Source organism: Octopus sinensis, linkage group LG16 (assembly GCF_006345805.1).
Source record: "Octopus sinensis linkage group LG16, ASM634580v1, whole genome shotgun sequence".
Taxonomy (NCBI): Eukaryota; Metazoa; Mollusca; class Cephalopoda; order Octopoda; family Octopodidae; genus Octopus; species Octopus sinensis.
The window spans coordinates 57,206,978-57,219,477 of NC_043012.1; the positions used below are offsets into that span (position 1 = coordinate 57,206,978).

The window sequence follows — 12,500 nt, forward strand, 5'->3', positions numbered from 1 at the left end:
CAATCTGAAATTTAAGAAATAAATATATATAAATATAAATATACTAGCAGTATCGCCCGGCGTTGCTCGGGTTTGTAAGGGAAATAACTATATAAGCATTTTTAGAGAGTTATAGCCAAAAAATAGCAAAAAAATGCATTAAAAATGGAAAAAAAAATTATGGTAAATTTTTTTTTAAATCGTTGATTCATCGTAGACATTTTTAGAGAGTTACTTCCCTTATATAATAGCGAAATAATGCATTAAAATGGAAAAAATGATGGTAAATTTTTTTTTAAATCGTAGACTCATCGTAGACGCGCGCTAATACCCAGAAGGGCTCGATATGAATCACGACTATAAGATACCCGGTTTTGGTTAAACTGCACCGCAAAATGTGGGAGCAGTTACGAATCTAAATCGTAGGAGACAGACACACAACCTTACTTTTATATATAAAGATAGTTCGTTTTGGGATTTGGTTTGCAAGATTCTTTATATGAGTTCGTGTGTTGAAGCATATTCTATTGTGTCTGGGGAGAGTCATTTTCTTTTTGTGCCTTATTATTTAACACACTCACTGATAAAATTCCACTTTTTTCTTATTTTTATTGTCCTAAAATTTTCGCTGCATCTTGCAACTTTCTCAATAGTTTTGCAACCTTTTCAATAGTTCAAAACTATTCAAAAGGTTGCAAGATGCAACGAAAATTTTAGGACAATAAAAACAAGAAAAAAGTGGAAATTTTATCGGTGAGTGTGTTAAATAATAAGGCACAAAAAGAAAATGACTCTCCCCAGACACAATAGAATCATCATCATCATCATCATCATCGTTTAACGTCCGCTTTCCATGCTAGCATGGGTTGGACGGTTCAACTGGGGTCTGGGAAGCCAGAAGGCTGCACCAGGCTCAAGTCTGATCTGGCAGTGTTTCTACAGCTGGATGCCCTTCCTAACGCCAACCACTCCATGAGTGTAGTTATTATTATTGTTATTGTTTATATATATATATCACCTTGACCGACCAGTCCGTCAGGCGTCCATATATATATATATATATATATATATATATATATATATATATATTTTATATATATATATATGGAAAAAAAAAGTCAAGATAGAAAATGCTAAAATAATTTTGTAAAAAACATTTCAGTACCGGTTTCAGTCATTGAGACTTTTCCAACTGTAAGAATGGAAAACAATTAAATTTCGGAAAAATTAAAAGAAAAGTTTTTTTAAAAGAATATTTGCATAGTGTTCAAATACAAGTGGCATTTTTCCTTGTTTCTGTCTCTCTTGTTTACTCTTGTAGGTTCGAGGTCATTGTGAATTCTTGGTAGGATATATATAGATAAATAGGTTTGGTGATGCAAGCAAAAAAATTAGAATTCAAAGCATATTTTTATTAATATTTAGCAGAAGCAAAGTGGCAAACTGGCAGAATCGTTGGTATGCCAGACAAAATGTATTGTGGCATTTCTTCAAATTCTGCCAAGGTCAACTTTGCTTCTCATACTTTAAGGGGCCAATAAAAGGCCAAGATTTTCGTGTTAGCACTTAGCAAACAAGTTTCATACATTAGCATTTATCAAACTATTTTGATAAGTGTTACCGCATGAAACTCACAGCCTTTGAATCACTCTGTTGCTTCTGCTAAATATCAATAAAAAATATACTTCAATAAATATAGATTTGGAGGAAGAAGCGGCGGAAAAAAGGGTACTCAATACATATAACATCATCATCATTTAACATGTTTTCCATGCTGGTATCGGTTGGACAGTTTAACATGAAACTGGCCAACTGGGAGCTGTCAGGACTCCAATTGTCAGTTGTAGCATGGATTCTGCAGTTGGATACCCTTTTTAATGCCAACTACTTAACAGAGTGTGCTGGATGTGTTTTACATTCATTTATTCACAAGAAGCTGCGGGGATCACTCAGTTGTCGATTGTTACTCTGAGTATTTTCCTTCATGTAATCATTCAGGCAATAAGTCTCTGCTCTGAAGATATCATCAAACATCCTTTTGTCTACCAGTCGCAAATCAAGTTTGTCTGTTGAAGTGAAGAGGGACATCTAATTATGCTTAAGAACGATTCAGGACTTTCATGGTGACTTTGTCTCAATTCTTTAAGCTAGCAATACCCAGCCCAAATATTCTACCAGTTATCCAGTTGTATATTCAAACGGGCCAGATCTGGCCTCTCTAACCTAGCTTACAATGTCATTCTAAAAATAAACAATCACACCATCAAATTCCCAAAGTTATGAGATAATGCACGCTTAATTCAAAACAATGCAAATAAATAAGCATTACATTTGACAGAATAATCTGAATGCTTAAAGGGTTAATGTGAAGAGTTTTACACTGTCGACCTCGATTTCTCATCTATGAGAAATCCAGTGACAAGACCAGGTAATGACAAAATAGGGATGGAGATGGATGCAGTGGATGACCGAGATGTTTTGCTTTCTTCATCTTGCTCTCTGCACGTCACCATGCAATGCTGCAGTTGTCTTCCCTTCTGTTAAACCATGTGGGATTCATTTTGTGCAGAGTGCACCAAGTCCTGTCTTCACATGCATGAAAAGATAATCCCTAATATTTTTTTATTCTTTTATTTGCCTCAATCTCGTTGACTGTAGGCCATGCTGGAGCACCACCTTTAGTTGAACACATCGACCCCAGGACAAAGATAATCCCTAATATTTTTTATTCTTTTATTTGTCTCAGTCATGTTGGCTGTGGCCATGCTGGAGCATTGCCTTTAGTCAAATACATTGACCCCTTGACAGAATAGATCTGGGAGCAAAATAGTGGCTAAGAGGTGGTTCCATACTCCTTAAAACCCAGAGACTCCTGAACCAGGATCCCATAAGAAGAGACAATTTAAAGTCATTCCCCTTGTGAAAAGGGGTGACAGACACTGCTGTTTCTCTTCAGACTAAAACACAGAAAGCCTTCCCACTTCCCCAGAAAATATCCCCTTTTCTTTTACTTTTACTCGTTTCAGTCATTTGACTGCAGCCATGCTGGAGCACTGCCTTTAGTTGAATCAAATTGACCCCAGGACTTATTCTTTGTAAGCCTAGTACTTATTCTATCGGTCTCTTTTGCCAGACTGCTAAGTTACGAGGACGTAAACACACCAGCATCGGTTGTCAAGCGATGTTGGGGGGGCCAAACACAGATACACAACATACACACACACATATATATATATACATATATGTGACGGGCTTCTTTCAGTTTCCATCTACCAAATCCACTCAAAAGACACTTGCCCAAGGTGCCACGTAGTGGGACTGAACCCGGAACCATGTGTTTGGTAAGCAAGCTGCTTACCACACAGCCACTCCTGCCCCTCCCAATAATTAGTTAGAAAAATTTTTAATTAATGCCAGTCAGCAACAACCATGCAAAAAAATGTGTCTAGCTAGAATATTATGGTTCTGAAACACAAAGCTTGTTACCATAAGCTAATCAAGAAATCTCCCACAATCTCAGACTTCAAAAAGAAAGCTAAAAGCAATTTTGTTTTTTTTCTTCTACATGGATTCTGATGACTATTATTTTCTGAATTTAAGATAATATATATTTCTCTTATCAACTGACACAACCTGTAAGTACTACGGAATTTTAAAAAACTGGGTCTTAGCAGCAGATTGGAAAATGCTTTTTCTAGTTTACGTCTTTGTTGTTGTTGTTGTCATCAACGTTACTACAACAGCCCCCTCACCACCATCACTGCTACCACCAGCACCACCACCCTCCTCATCATCTGGCAATTTTTCTCATCAATTAAAATTTAACAATTATGTTTATTGTTATTATTATTGTTATCTTTATTATTATTATTGTTGTTGTTGCTATTATTTTTGAATTGAAAATTTTTTTTTATAGCTTGAATTTCAATTATAGATTTATAAAATTTCCTGTTGGATTTTTGAAATTTTTTAATTTATTATTTATTTTTTATACTTTTTGTTCATATTATGAAAACATCTTAGATTTATGCCATTAAAATTTCATACCAAAGAAACAAAGAAAAGAGAAGAAAAAGAAAAACTCAAAACAGAGGAAAAAAAACATCATCAATAAAAAAAAAAATCCCATTGCTAGGAGATATTGCAACAAGTAGCTTTGGCTTGTTCATAATAATTTAAATTTTCTGGACTACAAAATCTAATCTTTGATGATTCCTGTGTTAAACACTTCATTGTCAATTATCACAAACTCTTATAATATCCCTTCTTAGACATAGTTTCCCAGGCAAAGTTTGAACTTAGCAACTCATATATTGGGTTGGAACAAAAGTTTGAACTGTTTTGAAATGTCACGTGTGTGTGTGTGTGCGTGTGTGTGTGTGTGTATAAAAAAAGTAATGACCCTGTTCGGTCATGAATGACCATGGAATTAAATCTAGAAAGTTCCCTCCGAGTCACAAGTCCAGGAAAGGTTGTTTATGGAAGACCAACAGTCACCCAAGCATACCAGCCTCCCTCTCTCCATGCCGGCAATGTTATCCATGAGAAAGGCGAAGGGTGATACAGCTTGGCACCAGTGACAGCGTAACTCACTTCTGCAGCTGAGCAAATTGGAACAACAGAAGTGTCTTGCTCAAGAACACAACACAGATCCCAGTTTGATAATTGAACTCACTACCTCATGATTGTAAGCCTAGGTGTAGGAGTGGCTGTGTGGTAAGCAGCTTGCTTACAAACCACATGGTTCCAGGTTCAGTCTCACTGCGTGGCACCTTGGGCAAGTGTCTTCTACTATAGCCTCGGGCCGACCAAAGCCTTGTGAGTGAATTTGGAAACTGAAAGAAGCCCGTCATATATAAGTATATATATATGTGTGTGTGTATATGATTGTGTGTCTGTATTTGTCCCCCCAACATCGCTTGACAACTGATGCTGGTGTGTTTATGTCCCCGTAACTTAGCGGCTCAGCAAAAGAGACTGATAGAATAAGTACTAGTCTTACAAAGAATAAGTCCTGGGGTCGATTTGCTCAACTAAAGGCTGTACTCCAGCATGGCCACAGTCAAATGACTGAAACAAGTAAAAGAGTAAAAGAAAAGAGTATATATGTATATATCATCATCATCATCAGAGAAGATCACATCTTTAATTGTAGAATTCTCCTTCCAAAGCTGACAGTTGCTTTTGTTGTGTCAACATATAGAAAATGTCATTGAAATTAATAAATCCCCAAAATACATGTTAACACAATGTTTTCAAGGTGATCCAAAATTAGTTGAATTCAAAGTGAACTACGCAAATACTTCCACTACACCAACGCATATAAAAAGAACGTTATGAAGAAATATAATCTAAGAAAAGCTATTTTTGTATTCAAATCTTGGCGACATGAGTGGATAACGAAAGAATAAAAATGCATATAAGAATTCTGCATTATAACAATTAGAAACATTGAGATTCTACGCCATGACAATTAATTAACTATTTATTAAATGTAGTAAACTGTAAGGCATAAATGATGGTCATTCCATACTTCTTTTTCGTAGTAGATTTGAATTACAGTTATTTCCAGTAGCCAATATAGGTTCATTATTGCTAAGTTTATTCAATCTGCCAGATTGGTTGAGAAAAATTGAATGAACTATTGTTAGACTGATTTCTGGTTTTATATATAATTTTAATTTTAAATTTAAATAATTTGAATTTTTAAATTTTATATTTTATATATTTTGCATATTATATTAATTATTTTTATTTTTATGTTTTGGTTTATGTTTTTCACTGTTTGATTTGCCTAATAGTGGTTTTATCTCTAATTTAATTTATATATATACCGGAGTAAATGCATAAATGTCTTGATAGAATTGTCATATCGGTTCTATTTTAACAAAACTGTCCGACGAACAGGAACGTGAAACTCCGAGTAACAGGTTTTGTTGAATTTCTGCTGCTTTTAAATAAAGTGTATATATATATATATATATATATATACATAAATAAATTTTCTTTCTTGAGCCATGCCAGGCTCATAAGGGATGGTTTCCTGATTTCAGAGGCATAGAAATTCCCCGCCTGGACGGGACACTAGTCTGTCGCAGGATTACTCATTTTTGCCAGCTGAGTGGACCGGAACAACGTGAAAAGGAAGTGCTTTGCTCAAGAACACAATGCTTTGCCCGGTCTAGGAATTGAAACCACAACCTTACGATCAGGAGTTCAACACCCTAACCACTAAACCACGCGCCTCCACACACACACACACACACTCACACACATATATATATATACACACACACACATAGACATATATACATATACGTACACACACACACATATATATACACACACACATGTGGCTGTGTGGTCAAGAAATTTATTTCATAGTTACATTATTCTGGTTGCTTCAGGTTCACTCCCACTGTGCAACACCTTGTTAGACTCCCATCTAACAAATTCTCTAATGGGAAATCTGAAGAACAATCATAAATGTGCACACAACACAAACACATATGCGGATACACACACACACACATATGTATATATATACATATATACATACATACACTGATACACAGACACACACACACAAATATATAACTAAATGCAGATAAGAGTTTGAATACTGTATCATTAGCAAAATTTTAATTCTTATTAATTCTTAAAACAATAAATCATTTCAGAAATTTAGACGTAAAGTCTGCGTAGTTTCCCCTATTGCCCTTAATTTATTATTTATATCAAATGCCATTTATCATACTAACAAATTATATTTTTTTTTTGCATATCATTAACCTAATTTACTGATTGTTTCCAAATTATAAATTTCCTTTAGATAATTTGTTTTTAAATATTTTCCGCCAAACAGCTAGTTGACTTCAGTCAAGTATGACTAAATTTTAAATTAAAATTCTATACAATTCAGCCTATGCAATTACTATAGTATTCAAAAAACTCAAAACTTGAAAACATATACACATATGATGATGATGATGATGATGATATATATATATATATATATATATATATAACAGCGGTGCATCAGCATGGCCGCAGCTCTGAGCTGAAACTAGAAAAAAAAAATATATACATATATGTGTATGCACATACATACAGATGTATATACATATATGCTTAAATTCACATACATGTACATACATATATATATATTCATATATGTACAAACATACATATATTCATAAATACACATACATGTACATATATATGTGCATAAATATACATACATACATACATACATACAGGCATATATAATGTATATATGTATATATACACACACATAAACACCACAAACACAAACATAAACACAGACACACACACACACACACACAAAATGTATAATGCAAGGGGATGGAATGAATAAGCTTTAATCACAACAATTGTTTCTGCGCATTAATAACAGTTGTTGATTACCAGGTTTTCCATATTGCACATATCATTAGATAAACATTATACTTCAACAAAAGCTGTGTACTTGCACATTATGAGGTGAATGGCTTTATATACATGTCTTTTATCTTCTACCTCTCTCAGTCATTTGACTGTGGCCATGCTGGGGCACCACCTCGAAGGATTTTAGTTGTACTACTTATTCTATTGGTCATTTTTTTGCTGAAGTGCTACATTAGGAGGATGTAAACACACCAACACCGGTTGTCAAGCGATGGTGGGGGACAGCAATATATACGTATGCATACATTCATACATACATGCAAATATACATAACATATATGTGTGTGTGTGTATATGATGAGCTTCTTTCAGTTTCTATCTACCAAATCCAATCAGAAAACTTTGGTCTGCCCAAGGCTAAAGTAAAAGACACTTGCCCAAGGTGCCATGCAGTGGGACTGAACCCAGAACCATGTGGTCGGGAAGCAAGCTTCTTACAACACAAATATATATATATATATATATGTATGTACAACCGCACCTGGATTGTTGGCAATTATTCCTTATTTTATCTTCTTTCTTTTTGGACTTTCCTCTTTCTAATGAAGAGCTATGCTCAAAACATTAACAACTCTCTCCTTTCACAGAGCATCAAATTAATATATTGCTTGTGTACATCCTGTTTTTCTTTTCTTTTTTTTTTCTCTGATTTTAGTTCTGAGTCCTTTGAATTGACTATACATACATACATATATACACATTATATTTATCATCATCATAATTTTGATGATTTTAATGTCTATTTTTCCATGCTTGGATGGTTTGGATGGAGATTACTGATGAAGATTTTTCTATGGCCTGATACCCTTCTTGTCACCAACTCTCACCTGTTTCAAAGCAAGGTAATATTTCTCCATGGCCAGACATGCTTTTGCAGAATTCTAGAAATGAATGACAATGCCTGTATAACAGTAAAAACCATTTTACAACCATCATGTGCTGTTAAGACAAGATGACACAACCAGAAACCTACACAATGGGCTTCGCTCTGTGTAACAGAAGCATTTTGTCCAGAAAACTTTATAGTAATATTCATTTTGAATCTGTTCTTCCATGCATGCATAAGTTAATTAGACAACAACATAAACTATCAAGGCATTCTTTTTAAAAGCCAGACATCCTTCCTGTTGCTAACTATTACCTGTTTTCGAAGGAAGAAAGTTCTTATTCTACTCATCTCAAAATGAACAGAGCTACCAGACAAAAAACATATCAAATAATATCGTCTGTAGCTCAGTTATGAACAGTGATGCGTGTTTACATCACTGTCCATGGATCAGCGATCTTTAACATTCACAAACATACTCATGGGCAAACACGGTGGAAGTGTGTAGCTTAGTGGTTAGGGTGTTGGACCCATGATTGTAAGATTGTAGTTTCGATTCCTGATTGGGTGATGCGTTGTGCTCTTGAGTAAAACACTTCCTTTCACATTGTTCCAGTCCACTCAGCTGGCAGAAATGAGAGTAATTCTGCTACGGACAAGCATTCCAACCAGGTGGGGAACATACAAGCCATTGCAACCAGGCCTTATGAATTGGCATGGCTCAAGAAGTATCTTTAACTTTACCTTTTTTTACATATGTGCACACAAACACACACAAGCACACACAAACACACACACACACACACAAGCACAAACACACATATACAAAAGAGTTTGTACTATTTTCGTATGATAAATTTATTTACAAAGTATTACTTGGTTCAAGACTGTAGTAAGCAAAAGGCACTTGGCCAAGCAGTGGGACTGAACCTGAAACCACACGATTGCTAAGTTAACTTCTTAACCACCACATTCATGTCTGCACCAATAATGTGAAACCTATTTCCTCATGCAGTTTTAACCCTTTAGTACAGGAGTGGAGAAACCCCCACCTGCGGGTGCAATTACGCCCACAAGCACATTTTATTGCGCCTGCAGGCTGATATACTCGTATGTACAAAATATAATATATTTTTCAATCATAAAATTTATACCATATTCGTATGCCTATTGGCGACATAGGCCACTTTGCTACTATGACTTAAAACGGTTAGACTCAAACAGAAACTCGTCCAGTAATTACCATTTGAATGGAAATTTTGTTTTCACTATAAAACACATATTATAGGTTTGTACCACTCCCTTGAGACCCAACTACCCTCTAGCTGAAAAAAAAATGAATACCTCATTAGTAAAATAAACATCCTAAATTCAGTAGTGGCGTTAATTTAATGTATTAAACTTATCTTTGTTAATGCCTATCAAATTATGCAAAGATATTTATTTATGCACCCTTTTCAAGCCTAGCCAGGCTCATGGGCCCGGTTCCTGGTTTCTATGGGGTATGTGTTCCGCCCAGCTGGACAGGACTCCAGTCCATTGCAGCATTATTCAAGAAACAGGAAGAAAGAGTGAGAGAAAGTTGGGGCGAAAGAGTACAACAGGGGTCACCACCCCACTGCCGGAGCCTCGTGGAGCTTTTAGGTGTTTTTGCTCAATAAATACACACCACGCCCGGTCTGGGAACCGAAAGCCCAATCCTTTGACCGCGAGTCCGTTGCCCTAACCACTGGGCCATTGTATCTCCACATACATAGATATATAGAAGATTTACACAGATATAAGTGTTAGAACTTGTGATCCACCCGCAGACCTTTTCCTTTGTAAACTTTTGCCCGCTGCACTAATAAGTGTCCTCACCCGTGCTTTAGCATATACACTGGGCCATATTCTACCTGTATTTGTGTTCAAATTGGCCACATATGGCTTCTTACACCTACCCTACAAGGTTATTCTAAAAATAAACAATCTCGTCTTTAAAATCTCGAAGCTATAAGATAATGCATAATTAATTCATAACAATGTGAATCAATTAGCTTTACATTTGACGGAGTAAACCGAATGCAAAAGGATTAAACCATTGCATATTTCCTCGTGGTATTTTGCTGACAAGGAGCAAATGTCTAAAAGGGAGGGAAATCGCTCCTAAGGGACATAACTCAAGGTAAACCCAACGACCTTTAAGAAATCGATTCCTTAAAATTGTGATTTCCACGTTAGTAAACTAGTGTCTTCTATTAAAGCCCCGGGTAGACCAATGCCTTGTGAGTGAATTTGGTAGATGGAAATTGAAATGGAAGCTTGTTGTATATATATTTCGTCTTTGTTTTCACCCTCTTCCATCGCTTAACAACCGGCGTTGGTTCGCTTACATCTCAAAAGCAAGGAGTTTGGCATAAAGACCGATAAAATAAATGCCAGATTTTAGAAGGCTCAGGTGGCAGGAGCGGGATATTAGCCCAAACGTTCCAAGGCAATGCCTTAGCATGGCCGCAATTCAATGACTGAAAAAAGTTATATATATATGTGTGTGTGTGTTGTATTGTGAAAATTTTGTTTAATCTGATGTTTATAATTTTTAATCACAATAACACCGAAAAAGAGGAAAAAACGTATTGTGATAACAGTTTTTTTTTTTTAAATAAGGATAAAAAAATAAAATAAACCTCAAAATTTCAATTTTGTTTCCAAATTATTGATTTTTGTAACTGTGGCACACAGCCATAAATGTTAGTTGAACGGTTCTAGTCAATTAATTTAGTCCCCAAGGAAGAATAAAAGGCAAAAAAATATTATACCCAAAGCGATATCTGAACCAAGAGAAAAACCCATAAAAAAGATATAAAAGGAGAGAGAGAGAGAGAGAAAAAAAAAAGGTATTAAGGGAGATAACTCGATTGCCTAACAAACTAAGAGAGATAAATCTAAATATTTTAATATATGCAACTCATTAACATTTCTGTCCCTTGTGGGTTCTGTCTACACGACTACGTATTTATAAGGAAGCGGACAGGGCAGAATAGACGCTAGTAAATCACAGGCACCTGAATAGACACAAGTAAATTACAGGTACCTGAATAGACACAAGTAAATTACCGGTACCTGAATAGGCTTAGAGTACCTTAGACTACATAATCTAATATGTCCCTTTTTGACGATAGTAGGATGTTGTTTGAAGGACATTGGGTTACTATATCTAACGGGTCCTTTTCGTAGGGTCAAATGTACCTTGGAATACATCATGTTTCATTTTTACGATGGTAAAAAGCTCATTAACAGCAAGCGATGACAGCCAGAGTGATGTGGTTGGGGGAGGGTAGGAGATGCAGTGGGGGCGAGAGAAGAGTCGGGCGGCCTGCCCCAGGCGACACCCGGTTACAAAGTGAATTCGAAACCACATAGCCATATTGAGCTTAGGACTTCATAATTGCAGTCTACCGTCTGTAAATGCAGTGCTTGAATCACCTTACAAGCTGCAGTGTTAAACAAGCCAATGATGATGCCTCTGTGTGATAACACCACTTACTAGAAATAGCAGCCAAATACCCTTCAAATCACACTCTACTATCTTTACGAATATATATATAAAGGAAATGTATCATATTGTAGCGTTTTAGATACATCATCATCATCATCATTTAATGTCCGTTTTCCATGCTAGCAAGGGTTGGACGGTTTGACCTGCCTGGGCTCCAGGTCTGCTTTGGTATGGTTTCTACAGCTGGATACCCTTCCTAACACTATGTCTGAATAACAAAGACAAGTGGGTCGTAGATGGAAAGTCGCTGATTTTAAATCTGTTTTATCAAGGACAATCTAAAGAACAACAACAGCAAAAACAGCCACAACTCAAGTATTAGAACAATCTACTATGAGCACAAAGCTTGAAATTTTGTGGAAGGCGGGGGTCTTGTTGATTACATTGACCCCCAGCACTCAACTGGTACTTATTTCATCGACCCTCACTCGATGAAAGGCAAAGCTGACCTCGGCAGAATTTGAACCCTGAATGTAAAGATGGGTGAAAGGCTGCTAAGCATTTTCTTTGGTGTGCCGATGATTCTTTTCTACTCTAGGCTCAAGGCCTGAAATCTTTTGGGAGGAGGCCCAGTCGATTAAATCGACCCCAAAACGTAACTGGTACTTAATTTATTGACCCCGAAAGGATGAAAGGTAAAGTCGACCTTGGCGGAATTTGAACTCAGAACGTAAAGACAAACGAAATACC

At 36.1% G+C, this 12,500-nt stretch overlaps 1 protein-coding gene across 3 annotated transcripts in view; it reads right to left on the minus strand.

Annotated features, from left to right (window-relative positions):
- Positions 1–12,500, minus strand: part of LOC115220548 (plexin-A2) — a 307,994-nt gene that overhangs the window by 121,191 nt on the left and 174,303 nt on the right. For all 3 annotated transcript variants that reach the window (XM_029790694.2, XM_036510169.1, XM_029790693.2), the window contains exon 5: positions 1–4. This exon is cut by the window's left edge and continues 128 nt beyond it. In XM_029790694.2, the coding sequence (XP_029646554.2) occupies positions 1–4 (4 nt within the window). The remainder of the gene's footprint in view (positions 5–12,500) is intronic.